Source organism: Gorilla gorilla, chromosome 8, assembly GCF_029281585.2.
Source record: "Gorilla gorilla gorilla isolate KB3781 chromosome 8, NHGRI_mGorGor1-v2.1_pri, whole genome shotgun sequence".
NCBI classification, from domain to species: domain Eukaryota; kingdom Metazoa; phylum Chordata; class Mammalia; order Primates; family Hominidae; genus Gorilla; species Gorilla gorilla.
The window spans coordinates 28,455,697-28,478,664 of record NC_073232.2 but is presented as its reverse complement, the minus strand read 5'-3'; the positions used below and the strand labels follow the sequence as shown (position 1 = coordinate 28,478,664).

Here is a 22,968-nt window from a genome sequence, read left to right as displayed (position 1 = left end):
CTGATATACAGCCCTACGATATTTATTCCGCATCCTTTTCTATTCTCTGTGATCATCCTTGTACCTCCTGTCCCGCCTTGCTTAATATATGACTTTATTTTTGATGCTAAAGATATTTATCCAATCAGGATAAATTCTCTTACATTTCATTCTCTCAATCTCAAAATATGCCACTTTTCTCTTTCCTAAGGCTAATCTCTGTTTATGATCTCAACTCCTTATGAAAACACTGCTATTTACTTTCCACAGCTTCATTTTCTGCAAAGTTACACATTGTTCCATGTCCTTCAATTTCACATTCTCTTCTAATTCGTTTCTTCTAATTTGCAGCCACACAGCCAGGCTGCCCCTATTAATTTAAAAATATTCACATATATTTGCTTGCTTATATTTCTCACTCTGTATTGGCCTTAGTCATCCCTTTCCATGGCCTTTCACACTTTTATGCAGATGTCCCACCAATCAACAATTGCGATGGTTAATTTGAGATTATTTGAGGTTGTTAACTTGAGATCTTTCCAACTTTTTGATGTGGGCATTTGGTGCTATAAATTTCCCTCTTAACAGTGTCTTAGCTGTGTCCCAGAGATTCTGATATGTTGTATGCCTGTTCTCATTAGTTTCAAAAAACGTCTTGATTTCTACCTTAGTGTCATTATTTACCCAAAAGTCATTCAGAAGCAGGCTGTTTAATTTCTGTGTAAATGTGTTGTTTTGAGAGATCTTCTTGGTATAGATTTCTATTTTTATTGTGCTGTGATGGTTGGCATAATTTCGTTTTTTTGGAATTTGCTGAGGATTGTTTTATGTACAACTGTGTGGTCAATTTTAAAGTATGTGCCATCTGGCAATAAGAATGCATATTCTGTGGTTTGGGGGTAGGGTGTTCTGTAGATGTCTATTAGGTCCATTGGTCAAGTGTTGAATTCAGGTCCTGAATATCTTTGTTAATTTTCTGCCTCAATTATCTGTCTAATACTGTCAGTGGGGTGTTGAAGTCTTCTACTATTATTGTTTGGGAGTCTAAGTCTCTTCATAGGTCTCTAGAAACTGGCTTTATGAATATGGGTACTCCTGTGTTGGATGCCTATATATTTAGGATAGTTAGGTCTTCTTGTTGAATTGAATCCTTTACCATATCTACAGTCATTGTCTTTCTTGATCTTTACTGGTTTCAAGTCTATTTTGTCTGAAATGAGGTTTGCAATCTCTGCTTTTTACTGATTTCCATTTGCTTGGTAGGTTTTTCTCCTTCCCTTTATTTTGAGCCTACGGGTGTCACTGAGTGTGAGATGGGTCTCTTGAAGACAGCCAACCACTTGGTCTTGCTTTTGTATTTAGCTTGCCACTCTGTGCCTTTTAATTGGGGCATTTTGCCTATTTACATTCAAGGTTAACATGATAATGCATGGATTTAATCCTGTCATCATGTCATTAGCTGGTTGTTATGCAGATTTGTTTGTCTGGTTGCTTACAGTGTCACTGGTCTGTGTACTTAGGTGTGTTTTTGTAGTGGCTGGTGATGGTCTTCAGAAGCTCTTTTAAGGCAGGTTTGCTGATAATGAATTATCTCAGCATTTGCTTGTCTGAAAAGGATGTTATTTCTCCTTCATTTATGAAGTTTAGTTTGCCTGTATGTGAAATTCTTGGTTGTAGGTTTTCTTTTTTTTTTTTTTAGAATGTTGAATATAGGCCCCCAATTTTTCTGGCTTGGAAGGTAAAAGATTCACTGCTGAAAGATTCACTATTAGTCTGATGAGGTTCCCTTTGTAGGTGACCTGTCCTTTCTTTTTAGCTACCTTTAACCTTTTTTCTTTCATTTTGACCTTGGGAAATGTGATTATTATGGCCAGGTGTGGTGGCTCATACGTGTAATCCTGGCACTTTGTGAGGCCAAGGCAGGCAGATCACTTGAGATCAGGAGTTTGAAACCAGCCTGGCCAACATGGCAACACCCCAACTCTACTAAAAATAGAAAAATTAGCTGGGTGTGGTGGTAGACACTTGTAATCCCAGCTGCTAATGAGGCTGAGGCAGGAGAATTGCTTGAACCTGGGAGACGGAGGTTGCAGTGAGCTGCGATTATGCCACTGCACTCCAACCTGGGTGACAAAGCAAGACTCTGTCTTACAAAAAAAAAAAAAGTGATGATTATGTGTCTTGTGGATAATCTTCATGTGTAATATCTTGCAGGGGTTCTCTTCATTTCCTGAATTTGAATGTTGGCCTCTTTAGTGAGGTTGGCAAAGTTTTTATTAACAATATCCTGAAAGCAATTTTTCAAGTTGCTTGCTTTCTCCCTGTCTCTTTCAAGGATACCAGTGATTCATAGATTTGGCCTCTTAACATAATCCCACATTTCTCAGAGAATTTTTTCATTTCTCTTTATTCTTTATTTTTGTCTATGTTTTTTCAGAAATCCAGTCTTCAAGCTCTGTGATTCTTTCCTGAACTTGTTCTATTCTGGTGCTAATACTTGTTATTACATTGTAAAATTCTTGTAGTGTGTTTTTCAGCTCCATTAGGTGAGTTAGGTTATTTTTTTATACTGGATATTTCATTCGTCAGCTCCTGCATAATTGTTATTCTTAGCTTCTTAGGATTGGGTTTCCATGTCCTCCTGAATCTCAATAGTATTTGTTCCTACCCATATTCTGAATTCTATGTGTGCCATTTCAGCCATCTCACCTGATTAAGAACCCTTGCTGGAGAACTAGCACAGTCCTTTGGAGAACAGAAGACACTCTTGCCATTTGAGTTGCCAGAGTTCTTTCACTGGTTCTTTCTTATTTCTGTGTGCAAATGTTCCTTTAACTTCAGTGTAGATTGAGTACAGTCATTAGAATTCTTTTCTGCATGTTTCCAGAGGGCTGAGGCTTTGCTCAGGGTCTTCATTTGTAGCTGACTTCTTGCCTTTGGTTTGATGGAGGGTATGCTAGCAAAGTACTTTGGTGTTGAAGATTTGGGGTGTAATCCAGCCAGCATGTGGTGCTAAGTGCAGTGGTCAGTAGGTAGGCTCTTAATCATGTGGCTCCTCTATATTTCCTCACAGTTGCAGCTATGCTCCCTCTTAATGCCCTGAATGTGTGGGCACCTCTTCCACCTGAGTGCTGGCTGCAGTTTACAGGCTTGAATTTGTCCAAGTTTTTACTGTGTTGTGGGTGACTATTAAATGCCCTACTTACTACATCTTGTGGGGAAAATGGTGATTTCACACCTTTTAGAGTCTTCCATTGAAATTAATTCCTTACACTCAGTATTTTTAAAAATACACTTTTGTCGTGCTTTTTTTTTTTTTTTTTTTTTTTTTGAGACGAGTCTCACTCTGTCGCCCAGGCTGGAGTGCAGTGGTACAATCTCAGCTCACTGCAACCTCCGCCTCCCAGGTTCAAGCAATTCTCTGCCTCAGCCTCCCAAGTGGCTGGGATTACAGGCGTCCACCACCAGGCCCGGCTAATTTTTTTTTTTTTTAGTAGAGACGGGGTTTCACCATGTTGGCCAGGCTGGTCTTGAACTCCTGACCTTGTGATCCACCCGCATCAGCCTCCCAAAGTGCTGAGACTACAGGTGTGAGCCACTGCGCCTGGCCAGTGAATTTAAAAGAAGCTAGAAATAACACTAGAAAGTGTTAGTGAACTATAAGTTTTATTTGAGAATGCACATACTATGAAAGAAATACATGATATTTTATAAAATTAATACTATAATTCTATGGTATTAGTAATAAAGTCTTAAGATGTGTTGATTGTTTTGACTTTTTAAAAATACTTTCATTTAAAATTAAAATACGAAATGAACCTTGAAGACATTAGGGTAAGTGACATAAGCCAGTCACAGAAAAGAAAAATACTATATGACTCCACTGATATGAGGTACCTAGAATAGAAATGAAAGATCTTTTATAGAGATGGAGAGGAGAAGGGTAGCTACCATGGTCTAGGGGAAGGGGTAAATGGAGTGTTATTCTTTAATTAGTACAGTTTTGTTTTTCTTGGATGAAAATAGTTCTAGAGGTGGATGGTGGCAGTGGTTGCACAACAATACAAATGTACTTAATGCCATTAAATTATACATTTTAAACGGTTAAATGGTAAATTTTTTATTATGTATTTTTTACCACAGCTTTTTAAAGTTTAAAAATATATTAAAAATTTTAAATAGAAAATGAGCCCATTGGAAGCATCAGTATAAGATCCTAAGAAATAAAAAATTTAATTGAGCTATAAAATAAAAATGTAAATATGCTTGTGTGGTAGTTTGTCTCCAAAAAGGTCACCCTACAACCTTCTCTACATTTGATGTATTTTCCCATTGAAAGTCTAGTCTAGACTTTGTTTTCTCATTGAAAGTCTAGTCTAGACTTTGTTTTCTCATTGAAAGTCTAGTCTAGACTTTGTTATTTGCTTGGCCATTAGCAGGAATCAGGTATGGTAGTATGCAACATCTGAGGCTAAATCAAAGTAACTGTTGCTATTTTTCCTGAGGATCGGGGGACACTTTCTAGTAGAAGCCAGCCTTGTGTACAATGGCTTACCACCCTGTGGCTACCATGTTATGTAAAGCCCAAGCCACATGGAGTACTCTGGAGGATGAGACACTATCTCTAGTAAGACAGAGAGACCAAAGAGTATCAAGAGAAGAAGTCATCTTGGATGTGATTATCTAGTTCCACCCTATCAGTTCGACTCAGGCCATCAGAGACAAACTGCCCAGAAGAGCCCTTCCTGAATTACTGACCCAAAAAATTGTGAGCAAAATGTAACAGTGGCCTAGACCACTAACTTCTGGGGTAGCTTGTTAGGCAGCAAATGGTAACTGCAACAGGTAGCTGGTATGGTATCAATATTGTCTAGGAAAGATAAGATAAATGGAAAAAATATCCTTTTTTTCCAGTACAACATATGGAAAAAAGATCCTTTGAATTTAAATATCTGCTCATATTTTAAAATTATATACTTAGTTTTATATATGTTTTTAAATATTGCTTGAATTAAAGCTTGAATAAAAATACAGTGGAGCCCATCCAGTCCTCTTTCTCCAGTGCAATGTAATTGATAAAATTAATTACTAAACTGGTATTTATTAAAAGTGCTCATTTTCAGCCGCATATACAAAATCAACAATTTTTTGGAAAAAAAAATAGAAAAAAAAAACGAAGACCAATAAAGAAAGGCAGATTGCTACTGCAGTTCCTAGAAACTTTAATTCTAACCCTACACACAGTGTGCCTAATTACAGAATGGGATTATTTTTTAGTAAAATGATTTTCTATAGACTTGTTACCGTTCTCAGTATGGGGTAAAGAATATGAAAGTGCTGTCATTTGTATTTGTATTTGATACTTGTATACAAATTTGGGGAAATATTTGGGCTACTCTAAATCTACTCTAGTGCATGAAAATAATATTTCTTCTCCATCATCAACACCAATATCTAACTCTACTTATGAAGGAAAATCTCTGCTGAACTGGCTGCCATACAGCAGATAGATAAACTTACCACAGTGAGCTTCATCAGACCTGTCAGAGCAGTCTGGCTTATAGTCACAAACAAGGTGGGATGCAATGCACTTCTTGTCCCGGCACAAAAAATCAGTGATTTCCGGACAAATCTCAGAGATCTCTCCCACTAGGGAAAAACAAAAAAACAAAAGCAGTATTCCATCAATATTTTCATTTGACTTGAAGATTCCTGTTAGGTATTTTATAGATTTCACACCAGTAAGCAAGTTAAGGATTTCAACAGTTGCCTAAGGTGCACTTCCCCAACTTCCTCTTTCTCAGTCCCACCTTCAATGGTTCAGCAAGTTATATAGATTCTACTTCTGAAATATCTTTTATGCACTTTGATGGTGCTGAAAATCTCCTTGCCTGTGATTCTCATGGATGAGACACTCAAATTTGTGGCCCACAACTACCTGGAACCTAGTAAAGGGTATGTGCAGCCTGCCACCAAATCCTGCTCGTTGTCAGCATGCACTGATGAGATTTCCTGGCCATTTGTGCTGCTCATAATGCTCCTGGTGATCTGAGTCTATATCAAAGACACTAATTTTAATGATATGTTCCTGTCTGGACTGAAAATTTTACATAAAGAAGATGTTAACTTTATTGGTTAAAGCAACTGTCTATTTCTGCTGAATTTTCACATAAACATACTGGCTGGTGGAGGTTTCATACTCTAAATTTTATTTTGCTTTTTCTGACTCCCATGGGGCAAGATTTTCCTTTTTTATACACATAATTAAAGTGTCCATTGACAAGTACAGAGAACTAACACTATTTTATGCAAATTTTTTTGTAGATGAAAAAGTATGGACAGTGTTTAATACTCATCCTCGTATAAAAAAATAGTCAAGCCAGCAGACATTGTCAGAAAATTAATTGGCAGCAGACTTTAGGAAATGAATGTGTGTTTTTTTTCTAAAACTAAATAGCATGTATTGTGTCTTTTGCGTGATGATCTGAATTTATTTTGATATCACAGTCTAATTTTTATTCATAAGCTAATTTTTCTGAACTGAGCAGAGTCCTGCTACCTCAGTTAGTGTTGTTTTGGTTTGCCATTTCCCCCACCCACCTCAGCCTCCCTTCACCGCACCCCCACTCTACCCTCACCCCCATAACCCTTCCCCGCCCCGCCCCACTTGGCTTCTTCTGTTTACATCAGTTTTAAAGAGAGGTATGACTGTTTACATCAGTTTTAACGAGAGGTATGCCTGTACTCGCTTGTGCAGAAAACATTGTTCCAGATTTAATCGACCGGGTTTATGTCCCTTCACATGGTTTTTAAGATTATTTAAACGTCTAATGTATTTTATTGTGACAGACATTGTTTTGCCAACATTGCCTATTTCAGTGGCACATCACAACCTAATTTAGATAGAAAAATCAAACATTTTAAATGGACAAAGGAAAAAAGATAAAAAGATATTTTTTCTTTCATAACTGACATTGTATTGGTTGAGGATCAGTACAGACCTTTCAATATGTACACAATTCCTAACACACATACCAAAAATCTAAAAACCTATATATTGTAATTCTTTTTTAAAGTGATTCCAGTGACTTTCCAGCTTAAAATTTGGAAGCAAATTTTTCCTTAAGAGGCTATAAAGTACCAGTATCTTCACATGTTGATAAGCTGTTACCTACATCCCACCAATTCACAACTGAATAGCATGTATGCTACATATGCAAATTTTTGACCTTTCACAGCACAGTAACAAAGTTATTAGGAAAATAGGACTATCACAACCAAAGAGGCTACACAGTGCCCACAATTCTGACAGCAGAGCCACGATCAAGGAGTAGTTTTCTTTAGGAAACAATTCTACTACAAAACAACACGGGAATAGAAGTAATTTAAAATGCTAAAGACGTTAGATGCAAGACTGTGACTCCATATTGCCATTTAATATGCTTTGTATTATAGGATATAAAAACTAACCCCCATCGACGGAATGTTAAGCTGACACCCAAGACAGTGAAACCATCCCATAATTCAATATCCCACACTATTCTCCGGTTGTACCAAAAAGTAAACAACCAGCGAATGATTTCACCTCTTAAAAAAAAGCATTTACACTTAAAAAATAGGATGAGATGGGATTCCCTCCTTCTTAAAAATGTTTCTGGAGCTGCTACTAAACAACTTGCATTTACAAAATGGTTGATAAAAATATTCCCCTGGATTGTACAAGAAGGGAGACAGGGACCACTGATAAGACATGGTACATAGCATTAATCAGACTTGGCTACTTTCTCTCCTGCTTCATCAGAGGCTGGACTCGCCTCAGTTTTCGTTTCCCCGTTTTCTGCAGTTAACTCTTCTTTACCTTCGTGGTTAGCCACTTAGGCCTGTTTTCCCTTTGCTCCCCTTTTCCCTTTTGTTTGTGCTTTTTTGTCTTAAGATGTATCCTTCGCTGCTGCCTTTTTCGGCTTCGCCTCCACTTTTGCAGGAGCAGGTTTACCTGACAACAGCGCTGACCTCCTGTTAGGCTCTTCCTGTGGCGGCCCCTTCAGCAGAGCTGACCTTCCTCTTGGGCATTCTGGCTCCGGAAAGGCGCGTGCGCGGTGCCTGGCGCTGCCGCTCCTCCACCCTCCGAGCTGCTGAGACCCCTGGCGGGGGATGGTGGGAGAACCGGATAGAACCGGATAGGGAGCCCGCCTTCTCCTCTGCCCCCCTAAATTTTTTCAGTACCCGGGATCTTAATAACCCATGTAATAACCCAAACTGCTTCTTAGAAAAGCAAAGTATTCTTAACAAAAATCCTAACTCTGCAGGAAGGTCATTCATGACATTTGACTTCTTTGCATGGCCACACACCTTTCCATGGTTGTACACGTGGGGACTGAGGCTGATCATTACCTAGTACATAAATCCAAACCCCCTAATAAAGACATTAAAAATCCTTTGTCCTTGGTTCCAGCTTAGTTTTCCAGTCTCATTTTCTGTGACTCTCAAGTACCTGCAATTGTTCTATATCCTATGACTGAAGGTTTCACAAATCTGTCCCTTGCTCTTCGTTTTTTCATGCATTCACAGACGCTACTTCCTGTCTGCCCTGACTATTTCCTCCAGAGCCCCAGGTGCCCGCTGCCCAAACTTATGATTCAATGAAATGACTTCTCTCTCTCTGCTTTTGTCTTGCCTTTCTCACTGTCATCTTTGCCCCAGGTGAAACACTTCTGTTTCATGCCACCTAAGTACCCTTTTATTCCTATATTACAATGAGTATCATCACATATAAGAGCTATTTATACATGGCTAGCTGTCCCCCCAGACTCCAAGCTCCTTAGAACCAGAAGTTTTTATCGTGTTCTCTTGGGCCTCACATAGAACCTGATATATAGTTGGCTCTTTATAAATCTTGGTTACCATAATTTCAGAAACAATGGTTTCATCTAAAGGGGGCTTAGAAAAGTGAATTGACATAGAATTTTTACAGCAATTCTTATATTTAAATATTATTTCATCAGATATGTAGTCAAATGACAATACTTCACAGATTCATAGTGACTTATATTAAAGGTTTACAATTTTTTTATCAACTTCAACAAATTAAATAAAATTCCGAAGTTCCTTTGCTACATAGGTGATTATAGGTTCAGAGGTGATGTACCCGAGGTGGAGGTAATTTACTGACAATTAGGCAGTACTTCCACAAATAAAAAAAACACAACTCTACAGACTTGACTAAAAGTGCATATCCAGAGTCTTTGGATTATGCCCATAATACAATAGCTAAAACCTGTATGATATCCAAAAACAATTAGCCAGTAAAATTTGGTATATACAAATATGAAGACTGAAGAAAGAACATCTAAGACAACAGCAAATGGTCCAATTATGGGCATTAACAAGACGAAGACTTAAAGGTCATATTTACCAAGTAGTTTAGGAACTTTGCCACATAATTTTAATTAACACTAGTGAGAATTTACAGTTAACCCTAGGGCAGTATGTGGACATTTTTTCCATATGCAAGTCTGTGCATTTGAGATTATTGTATTTTTCCATGCCATAGGATGTAAAGCCATATAATTACTCCACAGGGGAAATGTGCTTTGACGTCACTCTAAATAGTTGGTTCTTTGGTTTTTATAAAAAAAAAAAAAAGGCTAAAATAGACTACATCTCTAAATAAGGCTTATTTTCTTTGATAATATAGAATAGCAAAGCCATGAAGAGAAATAAAGTGATGCTTTGAATTGCAGTAAACTGAACAATGACTAGAATATCTATGAAATATTAGGTGTCCAAAGAAAAAAAAACAAATAAAAAAAACAGCCTCACATATCTTTTTTAAGAATACAGTAAATTGAAAAGATAGATTTGTTTAATGAAAGACTGTTTTGCATGTGTTTAGCCATTTTATATTTTTTATTCAGCAAAAATGGTAATGATAAAGGCAATAACTATTCACCTGGTTGTCAAATATATCAAATGAAAGATATCTCACATGTTCTATATCTGATGATGAAAGAATGGATGCAACATTGGTGCTCACCATAAAAGTTGAAAATAACCTGGCCAGCAGATTATGGCATATGAAAAAAACTAGAATATTTATTTTGCTAGTAAAAGACTGACAAATAGAGATGTAAAGACCTAACTAAAGCATGAGAAACTGAAAGATCCTATGAAGGCCGTGGAAAATAATGCAGCCATAAGAAAAGAAAATTTAATCCAGTAAGAACATAAGGTATATATAGGACTAATCTACTGTAGATTTAAACAAACTCTCACCAACATGAAAGTGACATCAATTGAAAACTAGTTTCATTTTACTTTGAAACAGAGCTTACAAATCCTCGATCCTATAAATTTCAATTTGGATTAAAATCGTTTTGTACATAGAGTTCATTACACTGAACTAGATATAATCATTCTATAGATAATATTTATGAAGAAACATTTGTTGTTTTATTACTTTCTTAAGCTGATGACATTCAATATGCTCTGAGATTCCAGGTGGCAAGTTTCATATGGACATGCATTTCTAAGTACCTTTGTTTTTCACGTAACCACATGAAGAATATTAAAATGGGCATAATCCCTGCTTTTGAAGACCATGTTATTTAGTTGACAAATCCACATATTCAGCTTTGGAATCAACTGAAAAGAAACAATTAGGGTTTCTAAGGCTGCTATATATGTATGGAAGACCTAGTGAAATTCCAAGTACAAGAGAACTTTCCCATGGAATACAGTGAGTCAGGAAACATATCTAAGAAAAGTCCTAAGCAAGTAAACATCTAGATGCATTGAAGGCATGAAAGGAACTTAGACCACAACAAAGAATTTTAACTATCAAAGACTCAAAGATGTTCATGAGTGAGCAGGAGTTAAAAAAACTGATAAGACTTACAAAGGTATGTTGTTCTGTGAAGTATTGGAGAAACTACGTCTTTTGGTTCTGAAAATGCAGATTGACATTTGATTTAATGTGATAAGTAAATGGAAACCTCTGAGCTTTTAAAACATATTTTATTATGGTAAGAGTTTAAATACATAATAATGTAGAAAAAAACAATCTCTCCTTCTTTACACAATGTCTTTAACATTTTGTCGCATTTTTCTTTTTAAATTTTTTTGTAACTAGGTTAAATACTTGTAATCATAACATATACACAATATTTTCTCTTTTTATATTTATCATATCATAAATATTTTGTCTGATTTTCACAGTAATCACTAATATCTATAAAATATAATGAAAACTGAATATGCCCCTAATTTAGTTAATAATTCCATTATTATTCATCATAGAGTTGTTTCAGTATTTTACATTTAAACAAAACTATGTTTAGCTTCTTCATAATTGGAAGTAGTTATGTAAGACAGACTCCTAACATGCCATTATTGGGTATAAAAATGTATCGATGGATTTGTGTCTTTTAGGGCTTTTGATATCTATCAATAAAATTAATTGCTTTTTTAAAAAGCTACACTGATTTTTTATTATTACTTTTTTTTTTTTTTTTTTAATTGAGACGGAGTCTTGCTCTGTCACCCAGGCTGGAGTGCAGTGGCGCGATCTGGGCTCACTGCAAGGTCTGCCTCCTTGATTCATGCCATTCTCCTGCCTCAGCCTTCCCAGTAGCTGGGACTACAAGTGCCCGCCACCACGCCTGGCTAATTTTTTGTATTTTTAGTAGAGACGGGGTTTCACCCTATTAGCCAGAATGGTCTCGATCTCCTGACCTTGTGATCTGCCTGCCTCGGCCTCCCAAAGTGCTGGTATTACAGGCGTGAGCCACCGTGCCCGGCCTTCTTTATTATTTTAAAAATATTTTTAATTTTCATAGGTTTAGGGGTGGAAATGGTTTTGGTTACATGATGAATTGTATAGCGATAAAGTCTAGGCTTTTAGTGCAACTATAATACAAATAGAGTACATACATTACACTCATCAGATAGTTTTTCATCCCTCGAACTACTCTCTCAGCCTCTCTCTTTCTGAGTTTCCAATGTTCTTTATACCACTCTGTATGCCACTCCATATATCCATAGCTTAGCTCCAACTTTTAAGTGAGAACATGCAGTATTTGGTTTTCCATTCCTGAGTTACTTCGCTTAGGACAGTGGCTTTCAGTTCCATCCAAGTTGCTGCAAAAGACCTTATTTCATTATTTTGTATGGCTGAGTAGTATTTCATGGTGTATATATACCACATTTTCCTTATCCACTCATGGGTTGCTGAGCTCTTAGGTTGATTCCATATCTTTGCAATTGTGAATTGTGCTGTTGATAAACATACACATGGAGGTATCTTTTGTAAATAATGCCTACTTTTCCTTTGGGTAGATACCCAGTAATAGGATTGCTGGATCAAATGGTACATCTACCTTTAGTACTTTAAGAAATCTCCACATTGTTTTCCATAGAGGTTGTATTAGTTTACATTTCCATCAGTGGTGTATAAATGTTTCCTTTTAACAATATCTGTGCCAACATATATTATGATGCTTTTAAAAAGTATTTTCAAATGTTTCCAGTGAGTGGGAAGCATATTCTATGGTTTCATTAATTTTTCTGTAGTCTAATTTGTAATATAAAATTAATCTTTTAAAAAACTGTTGCTATTTTGTTATGAATTATAAAAATAACAAGAAAACCCCATAAATCAATTTTCTGCAAATAATACTCCTTATTTAAGATGAACTTTATGCTAATTGTGTATTGCCTAATAGTAAATTTATTCTTTAAAAAACTGAAAACTGACACATGCACTCTCTTTTTCATGTTCACATACAAGTAAATATGTATGAACATCTGGGTGCATTAATTAAAACAGAAATATTAAAATGCATTTTAGTAGCTAGAAAACTTTTTTTATTTATTTTTATAATTTCAATTTTATTTTAGATTCACAGGGCACACGTCACAGGTTTGTCACATGGATATATTGTGTGATGCTGAGATTTGAGATACAAATAATCCTGTCACCTAGGTAGTGAGCTTGTCACAAAAGTTAGCACGTCAATCTTTGCCCTCCTCCCTCTCTTCTCTTGTCAGTAGTTCCCAGTGTTTATTGTTGCCATCTTTATGTCCATGAGCACCCAAGGTTTAGGCCTCATGTTAAGTGAGAAGATGTGGTATTTGGTTTTCTGTTCCTGTGTTAACTCACTTAGAATAATGGCCTTCAGCTACATCCATGTTGCTGCAAAGGATATATCATTCCTTTTTATGGATGTGTAGTATTCCATAGTGTATAATATGTATATTTTCTTTATTCAATCCACTGTTGATGGGCTCCTAGGTTGATTCCATGTCTTTGCTATTGAGAATGGTGCTATGAAGAGCACATGCATTCAGGCATCTTTTTTTAGGAGAAATATTTATTTTCTTTTGAATATATATCCAGTAATGGGATTGCTGAGTTGAATGTTAGTTCTAAGTTCTTTGAGAAATCTCCAAACTGCTTTCTACAGTGGCTGAGCAAATTTATATTTCCACAAGCAGTGTATAAGCATTACCTCGCAAGCATCTGTTATTTTTTGGCTTTCTAATAGTAACCATTCTGACTGATGTGAAATGGTATCTCACTGTGGCTTTAATTTGCATTTCTCTGAAGACGGGTGATGTGGAACATTTTTCATGTTCGTTGACCATATGTATGTCTTCTTTTGAGAATTGTCTGTTCACGTCCTTTGCCTACTTTTCAATGGGGTTTTTTTTTGCTTATCAACTTCAGTTGCTTATAGATTCTGAATATTAGACCTTTGTTGCATGCATAGTCTGAATGTTTTCTCTCATTCTGTAAATTGTCCGTTGACTCTGTTGACAGTTTCTTTTGCTGTCCAGAAGCTCTTTAATTAGGCTCCATTTGTCAATTTTTGTTTTTGTTGCAATTGCTTTTGAGGACTTAGTCATAAATTATTTCCCAAGGTCAATGTCAAAAATGGTGTTTCCTAGTTTTTTTTTTTCTAGGATTCTTATAGTTTGAGGTCTTCCATTAAATCATTAATCCATTTTGAGTTAATTTTTGTAAAAGGTGTGTAGCCTTATTTTTGGGTTCTGTTCCATTGGTCTATGTGTCTATTTTTATACCAGTACCATGCTGTTTTGGTTAATGTAGCCTTATAATATAGTTTGAAGTCAAGTAATGTGATGACTCTAGCTTTGTTCTTTGTGCTCAGGATTACTTTAGCTATTTGGACTCTTTTATGGTTCCATATGGATTTTAGGATAGTGTTTTCTAATTTTGTGAAAAATGATATTACTTGTTTGATAGGAATAGCATTGAATCTGCTGACTGATTTGGGCAGTATGGCCATTTTAATGATACTGATTCTTCCAACCCACGAACATAGAATGTTTTTACATTTTTTGTATTATTTATAATTACTTTCAGAAGCATTTTATAGTTCTTCTTGCAGATATCTTTCACCTCCTTGGTTAGATGTATTCCTAAGTTTTTTTTTTTGCTTGTGTGTGTGTGTGTGTGTGTGGCTGTTGTAAATGGGATTGTGCTCTTTACTTAGGTCTCAGCTTGAACCTTATTAGTGTATAGAAATGCTACTTTTTTGCACATTGCTGTGGATCAGTTACAGGGGCCTTCTGGAAGAGTCTTTCGGGCTTTCTCAGTATAGAATCCTATCATCAGCGAAGAGAGATAGTTTGACTTCTTACCCTCTTTGGATGCCTTTTATTTCTTTCTCTTCTCTCGTTGCTCTGGCTAGGACTCCCAGAAAATTTTCTATAAAACTGTTTTTTTGTTTGACTTTATTTTAGCTTTTTAATACATGAATTTTCCTTGTCATCTATCTGTTTTGACTAGTTGATAAATTATCTTTGGACAGTTTTTATGGTAGGCATGTTTAAAAAGTTTTGAATTTGCAAGCAAAAGTTAACCTCTAGTTAGACCTGGTAATTCTGGAGAGTAAACACTGATTGCTATTGAGCAGTGCAAATATGTAGACCAAGATAATGATTTGAACCCCAGTTCTTATAAGAGTTGTAATCTTTGATAAGTCATTTAATGTGATTTCTAAATGAGACTAACAATAATCACTTTCTCATACAAAGTACAGTGTGTTTACATCTAGTGATGCCAACAATTTAGAACCTTCCATTTATTCATGCCAGAAACATGTATTAAGCAACTGTCATACACGATGGAAAATATTGAGATAGCTCTCACCTTCGAGGAATTTATGATCCAGTGATGAAAAGTTATTAGTAAAACAGTATATTTAGTGCTATAATTGAACATATTTATGAATTGCTATCAGAAGACAATAAAAGCAGCCCCAGCTTGTACTGGCGTGTTAATATAAATTGTTGATGACCTTTTGAATTACCTACCATGCTAGCTGGTCATTTAACCAAGTAGAATAATAGGCCAGACACTCAATAGAAAGGGATCAATTCCTTTTTGAGTTTCCTTATTTATAAAATTCCATTCTTCTCAGTTTCCTTATCAAGCAAGTTTGGCAAAGGATTACAGATAAATATGACTAGAAGATTCATATTTACATAAAGGAAGAACAACATCTGAGAAAATAAAGGGGACATGTATTTTGGGAAGATTATGCACCCGAATGTCTCTTCACAGATGAACTACTTATTTCACCTGGTTGCTCTCTTATTCTAGAAGGAACTATCAGAGGCAAGTTTGCAAATAAAAGGACATCTCAGCACTGCCAATGATTTGATATTACATGACCAGTATTTTCAAATATCTAGAACATACACATAATAGAATATTTTCAATTCACCATGATAATTTAAGTCTATCTTAAGTTCAAAAGAATTAGGTTTAAAGGTCAGTGCACATATCAGGCAATTAATAGCAACACGTCTGAAACTGTAACCTTAGTGATCTCAGTGACAGCAAACTTCAGTTTGCATCAAAATTATCAGAGGTGTTATCAGAGTTACTGGACCATGTATTAGTGCACAGAAACAGTTTAGAAAAATATTTTAAAATGTGATTTCACTGGCAATACACAGAGGCAAGGTGCATGCTGAAAGGAGTATTTCCTGAAGTTTGAATTTTCATATTTTAAATAAAAAGATGACTTCATAAACTGTATGTATACTTGTTTGAAAGAAAAGTACATATATATACCAAGCTCTCTTTTCTGACATGAAACTCATTTTATCTTTAATATTTTGTGCATGGACATATTTTAAATATTCAGTTTTTTAAAATGAATTCTTCATATAATTTTAGAACAATTGATTGCTGAACCCTAGGTTATGCCTACTTCAAATCACTGGTTTACAGTTTCAGACCCAATCCCCCCCCCACCGCCAAAAAAAAGCCTGTCTAAACAGGCCTTCTAAAAGGCCTAGAAAGAAGGAAGAAGAGATAACAAGAAATTAAAGCAACACAAGAACAAAAACTCAGAACTGGTACACCCGACAAGGACCACTGTGATCTTATGCAAAAAGAAGCATTTTCAGTGCTTCAGCGATTCAGAAGTCATCACTCACTCCTTGCCTCTTAGCAATTTCTACTACTGCACTAAAAGAACCCTTGCATAGATATCTAATGATGTCCTAATTACCATTTTAAAATAAATGTCAACGCTTCCCATTCTGGATTTATTGCTGCTGATGATATGCCGAAAATGCCTTCCACTTTGAAACGTCAATTCCTTAAGCTCTTTGGCATGATATTCCTGGCACCCTGTCATTGTCTCAACCTTCCTTCTCCTCTCTTGGTTCCTTTTCCAGTCCAGACTTTCAATTGCTAGAAAAACAAACTGTGACTCCAACTCATTTTCCTTGGTAGTCCCACTTGATTTTAACTGCTATCTGGAGGCTGATGGCCCCATGTCTACAACCACAACCTGTTTCTTTTGCTGAGATCTAAACACTTATTGTACATTTTCTGTGAGATTTCTCTGCAACATATCAGACACACTAAACAGGATTAAAAATTCACACACTAGCTTCTTTGCCTCCTAATTTATCATTCTCTACTCCTGACTCATGAGCAATCTCACGATAAGCATCCATGTGTGGTCCGGAGATGCACACCATCTTCTTTCACGCACTTGTCCCTCCTCAGCCACGTGGTGGAGAAGGATGGCTATTTTGGGTCCTGTGGTCACGTTTCTATAGCACATGCTTGTTTCTGGGCTGTGGCTGCTCACAAAGGCACTTTATCAGCTCCTTTTGCTACTAGGTGAGATCATGAGGCTGAGTTCTAACCCATGGAATGTGAGTAGAAGTAACGTGCACACATCCAGGTGAGGCAATACAGACTTCCCCACACTGTTCCCCATGTTCTGTACCTCTCCACGTGGATGGAAAAGTCATGATCAGTGGGATGGACCTTGAAGGCCAGGGATTGAAGGCCTGGGTCCCTGAGTAAATTCAATAGAAAAGCGACCCCACCAATCTGTTTACATGACAGCTGCTGTAAAGTGGATAGGAGATAAACTTCCTGGATTATGTTTTTTTGGGATCTATTTTGTTATAGCAGTAGCCTGATATGATAAGGATGTGATGATGATGATGGTGACACTAGCACTTATGGCGAATTTATACGTGCCTCATTCAATTTAAGCACATTACATATTAATATATTAACTCATGTAATTCTCAAAACAGCTTCGTGAAGCAGGTACTACAATTCTTATTTCACTTACCTAATTTCATGTAGTTACTTAATAGCCAAGCCAGACTACATGCTTTGGCACCACAGTCTTTACCCTTAGCCAACAAAATCCATATGTTCTCTCATCCGACTCAAATATGGATTCCTATAACTCACACCTTAGGTGCTGTTCCTTCCGCGAAGAATTATCTGACCTGCCTCAGACCCATCTATCCATCTGGCTCTCCTGGGGCTCCAAATATCCTAATTATAGCACATGATATTGAAATGCTATACAATGGTGCATTTCCTATTTGATTTCTTTACTCTGTAACAGATAAACTAAACTTGCCCATTCTGAAAGAAAATGAAGAATCCTTAAAGGAAGAAACTGTATTATAATCATCACTATATACTCAATACTAGCACAAAACCTACATATCTTTCGAGTGATCAAATAGTATTTCATGGAACTGTGTTTAAACTTGGTAAAACTGCTTGGGCTGGCTTCACCATTGCAGTGAGAATAGGTGTCTATTTGAAACACCAAATACATTCTAAACATGCTATTTGTACTAGGCTAATTCCTACATTCAATGAATTTAAAATACTTTGGGTAAAATGATTCTTAGAAAATTTTACAGTTAAGAATGGTTGCTAAAAAGGCTCTCAACCATTGAAAATCATTCAGAGGATAAATAGCCTGTGTGATAATTATTGTCATTGCCCAAGATAATTTCTGAAATGTGATGTGTTTGGTGACTTTGATACTCTATATAAACACAGCTAACGAAGTAATTTACTGGTTGTTACATAGACAAGGAGGCCCATGGTACGTGATGAAATGAGGCAGAAAGCAAAGGTAAACAAACCAGAATTGGGTCAAAGCAATAAGGAGTATTGAAATAATAAATGCTCTTTTTGAGAAAGGTGAACTTAGTATGAGATGTAAAATTGCATGGAAAGAAAAGAAATTAGACTAGGAAACTGTAATCCTCATTAAAAAGGGGCCCTTCTTTAAGGGTACCTTTTCAAGTGCTGAATTTTAACTCTAACTTGAAGAAAACCATGATTGATGAGATATGTGTTTAGTCTTAATTAATATTTTCGAATTGCTATATTGAGAGGGGAGTGCACACATTGCTCCCAGCTCATCTCCACTCTACTGAAGGTGAGGTGTAAAATGAAATTTTTACAATAAAGCATCAATGTCATATACATCTGATAGGGAATGGCAAAAGGAAGCAGGTTCAACTGAGCATCTTACTTTTGTCTTGGGAGATGATTATTTCCTTTGTTCAGATAGCTTTTGCTTAGGATTTGCATTGAAGCATTCGCTTATCTGTTCAAAACAATAATGCACAGTAAGGATATGTGTTTAATTGGCTATATTGTGTGATAGAGTTGATTTATTTTGATGGAGTTTGAAAATGTTAGGGCCAGAGAGTCCTTGGTAAGATTTCCCTTTTAATAAAAGCAGCCCCCAAATCATTTCCTTTCCAAAAAAGAGCAGCCTGTAAAACTCAGCTGCAGACATAGAAAGGGAAACTAGAAGCTTGCACAGGCGAACGCCGGCAACTGTGCCAATAGAAAAGGGTTACTTGGGAGCCAGGCATGTTCAACATGGCAGCTCCAACTTCCCTTTTGTCAACCATGTGTACAATAATGAACAGACAACATGGTGATGGCCAGTTAGAGACTCCATCTGCATAATAAAAGATTAGGGTGGGATGACCAGCTTCTTCATGTGCTATGCAAATGTCACACGTGGTCCGACAAATCTCTTGGGCCGTGTGTAAATCAGACACTGCCTCCTCAAGCTTATCTATGAAATCTGGTGCATTTCATCACAAAACTAGAAGTCCCACTTGGGAGCCCCTCTCTCTCTGCAAGAAAGAGCGTTATTCTTTTTTCTCTTTCTTTCATCTATTAAACCTCCACCCTTAAACTCACTTCTTGTGTGTCTGCATCCACAATTTCTCTGGCATGAGACAATGAACCCCAGGTGTTTGCCCCAGACAATGATGCCGCTTCACGACCAAGCAAGTCAACAATTATTGTGTTTATTTATTTATTTATTTCCAACTACTCTAGAGTAGCAGAATAGTCACTCAACTGAGAGCTAACAGGCCTTATTTCTATTTTCCCATTTGTAAAATCCCCCAAGTAACTTTGAATGATATCATTCAATTACTTTGGATCTTTAAAATGTTATGGAGTTTTGAATATTACCTTGAAGATACTTAGTTAATTCGTTGACAATTCTCTTGTTGCCTTTAAAATATATAAATACAAGTATAAAAATTTCTATAACAAGTCATATAAAAGTATCATTTTCAGCTACACAATAATATATTCCTCTTATGAGGTAAAATACAAGATTAAAATTCTATTAATATTGTTGAGCACTAAGAGGTTAAAACGTATTCTTGTAGTGCATTTCAAGCCATAGGCATGCCCATCTCTGAATGTATGTTTCCACTGGAATGAAAAAATCAAGAATTATATAGAGCTAAGAGTTTACTACCATTGATCCTAAAAAATGAGATGTTGTAATACCTGGAAAAAATGAAAACATTAATGTTTTTCAGTAGAAAATATTTTTTTTAATTTGACAAAGAAGTTAGGTTAATGAGACGGAGAGTTTGGAAGCGTATGTTGAAATATAGAGATGTATTTCTGAAGTGTACATACCTCCACGAAAGACTCACAAATCTTCTATGTTCATTGTGTAAGAACATGTCATATGAATAAAAAACATAACTAGAGTGTTGTAAAATAAGTGCTATTATGTGCAGCCTGGAATGGGGTCCAAAGTAAACACAAAATGAATGTATATCCTGGTTCGAGATGACCGCTCAGGCTATGGTTGTAGATCCACCTCTAACCTATTCACATACAAATGCCTCAAATCCACAGTCATTGCTTAGCCACCCCACCAGCCTGGGGTAAGCACACCAGCAAGGCAGTTCATCTGAAAGAGGACAGAGCTGGGGAAGAGGCCTACAAAGACCTCTGAAGTAGATATGGACCACAGAAACCTGAGATCCTGGATCTGGAACAGGGAGTATGTCTCTGAGTGGGCGTGTCTTCTTAGCTGGACACACCCCTTGCCAAGTGAGGAAGGGTGTAGCTCAGAGACGGACAGAAAAGAGCCCTCAAATACTCATTATCCTGAATCTCAAGATGGTATTATATGGCTTACTGACCTAAGGATAGACAACTGATCAAAGACAGAATAACAGGACTATTCCATTTGGGATTGAATGCTGTACTAAAACACGTAGAGATGCCAAGTTTGGTGTGGACAGGCATCTAGTGGGCAGCTCATTGGAGCACATTTCCGTAAACACCTACTGCTGAGATCCTTGGACCTTACTCTCCCCAAGGATGGCTTCCACAATTGTTTCTTCACTTTTCCGACCCATCATCCCCCAATCTTTGGCAAAAATGCCCTTGATTTATTTAAGGTATGTGCACTAAAAAGAATATTAACTATTAATTGCATCTATTATTGCTCTTTTTAGGTCCCACTGTAAAAGTGAGGAGAGGAGCGGCAACAATAATCACTGATGTGTGTAATAAAAGAAAAACAATCCCACGTTCAAGGAAATATAACTTTGCCAAACATGAGGTTTTAGAATCTCTTTGATTTTGATAACATTAATGGGCTTTAATGAAGAATAAGAGATTTTGAGAAGCTGAGCAATCAGATTGAGACCTTTTAATTAGCCTTTCTTGTCTATTATTGACATAGAAAGGTCACTGCAGAACACAGTTACATAATTTTCAATTTATGTGCAAATTTCAGGGTCAATGAACAAGTTATGTTTTTCTGCATAAAATGAACACAAACAAGTCTAATCACAGCCTAATATTGTCTTTGACCCTTTCCATTGAACTTGCTTATATTTAGGGAATATATAACAATTTAATCTCTACTATATTTTTGACATAGTATTTCAATCATGCCTTCAGAATTCAATAGGTTTGTGGTGAACTGAGGATTATTATTGACACTGGCACTCAAGATTAATATTTTTACCTTATATTCTTTATTTTGTAATTGTTAACAAAGCTACAAAAAAGAAAATTTAAAGAAAGTTTATTATTATTATTTTTTGAGACGGAGTCTTACTCTGTCGCCCAGGCTGGAATGCAGTGGTGCAATCTCAGCTCACTGCAAGCTCCGCCTCCTGGGTTCACACCATTCTCCTACCTCAGCCTCCAGAGTAGCTGGGAGTACAGGCGCCCACCACCACACCTGGCTAATTTTTTGTATTTTTAGTAGAGATGGGGTTTCACTGTGTTAGCCAGCATGGTCTCGATCTCCTGACCTCGTGATCCGCCCGCCTCGGCCTCCCAAAGTGCTGGGATTACAGGCGTGAGCCACTGCGCCCGGCCAGAAAGTTTAAAATGTTTTTAAATGAAATCTTAAAATCCTTCAGCAAAATCTGCCACAACTGTGTGATTTGGTTAAATTTAACAAATCTTTCTGAGCCTCATATTTCTCATGTGATAAATGGGGATATTGAACTTCCTATATGAAGCGGTATGTAAACATTTAATGAACTAATGAATGCAAAATTTTCAGTACATGTTTGGCATTTAATAAATGTTATATAACATTCATTTTTCTAGGTTTTTTTTCCTCCTTGATTCTTAATTTCCTGCCCTGTTACACCCTTAGTTCTATAAAATGGGTTCTAGTAAGATTTTGCCAAGATAAAATAAAATATATAAAGTTGACAAAACAGTTCTTGATTTATAGGAAATGTTGAAAGTTCTAATTTTTTTTGTTGTTGTTTTCATCCTTGGCCAGCATTCTTTTAAGAACAAAATGCTTCTTTGAGAAAACATACATAATATTTTATATTATCATTTACTTTCTAAATAAAGTTATAAATTAATATTAGCAGATGATATTAAAATTGATAACTTACAATGGGCTTATTCCTTGTAATGACACCAGGGAACAACATTAGTTGGTGAATGAAAAGGATGGCAGAAGACATTGTTCAACAGACTGTGTCGAAATGTATGGTAGATTAAAAAGAAAAGCTATGCCTTAGAGCAAAGAATATTTTGTTACTGATGAGATTATAGCAAACAAAGACTTGACTATTTGATAAAGAGATTTTTAAAACTTGGACACTTTTATTCAAATCTCTTTGGATGTACATTGGAAATAGGATAAATTTACAAATGTTTCTATATTTATAACTGTATATGTACTTATATTTTCTTATTAGCTGCTCAGTGACAAAGCAGAAGAGTGATCCTACTCTTCACATTCATCTCTTTACTCATTTAAAAAAAAATGACTGCTTAAAACTTGACAAAAGCAATAATAAAAAAATAACCTGACTAATGAATGGGCAAAGGACTTAAGTAGGTATTTCTCCAAA

At 36.3% G+C, this 22,968-nt stretch overlaps 1 protein-coding gene and 1 pseudogene across 1 annotated transcript in view; both read right to left on the bottom strand.

The window, feature by feature from the left end:
• MALRD1 (MAM and LDL receptor class A domain containing 1) overlaps positions 1–22,968 on the bottom strand; it is a 689,301-nt gene that overhangs the window by 235,566 nt on the left and 430,767 nt on the right. Inside the window, exon 30 of the mRNA XM_055354139.2 lies at positions 5,500–5,628. Coding sequence (XP_055210114.2) covers positions 5,500–5,628 — 129 coding nt within the window. The remainder of the gene's footprint in view (positions 1–5,499; positions 5,629–22,968) is intronic.
• Positions 7,743–8,049, bottom strand: LOC101148721 (non-histone chromosomal protein HMG-14-like; annotated as a pseudogene).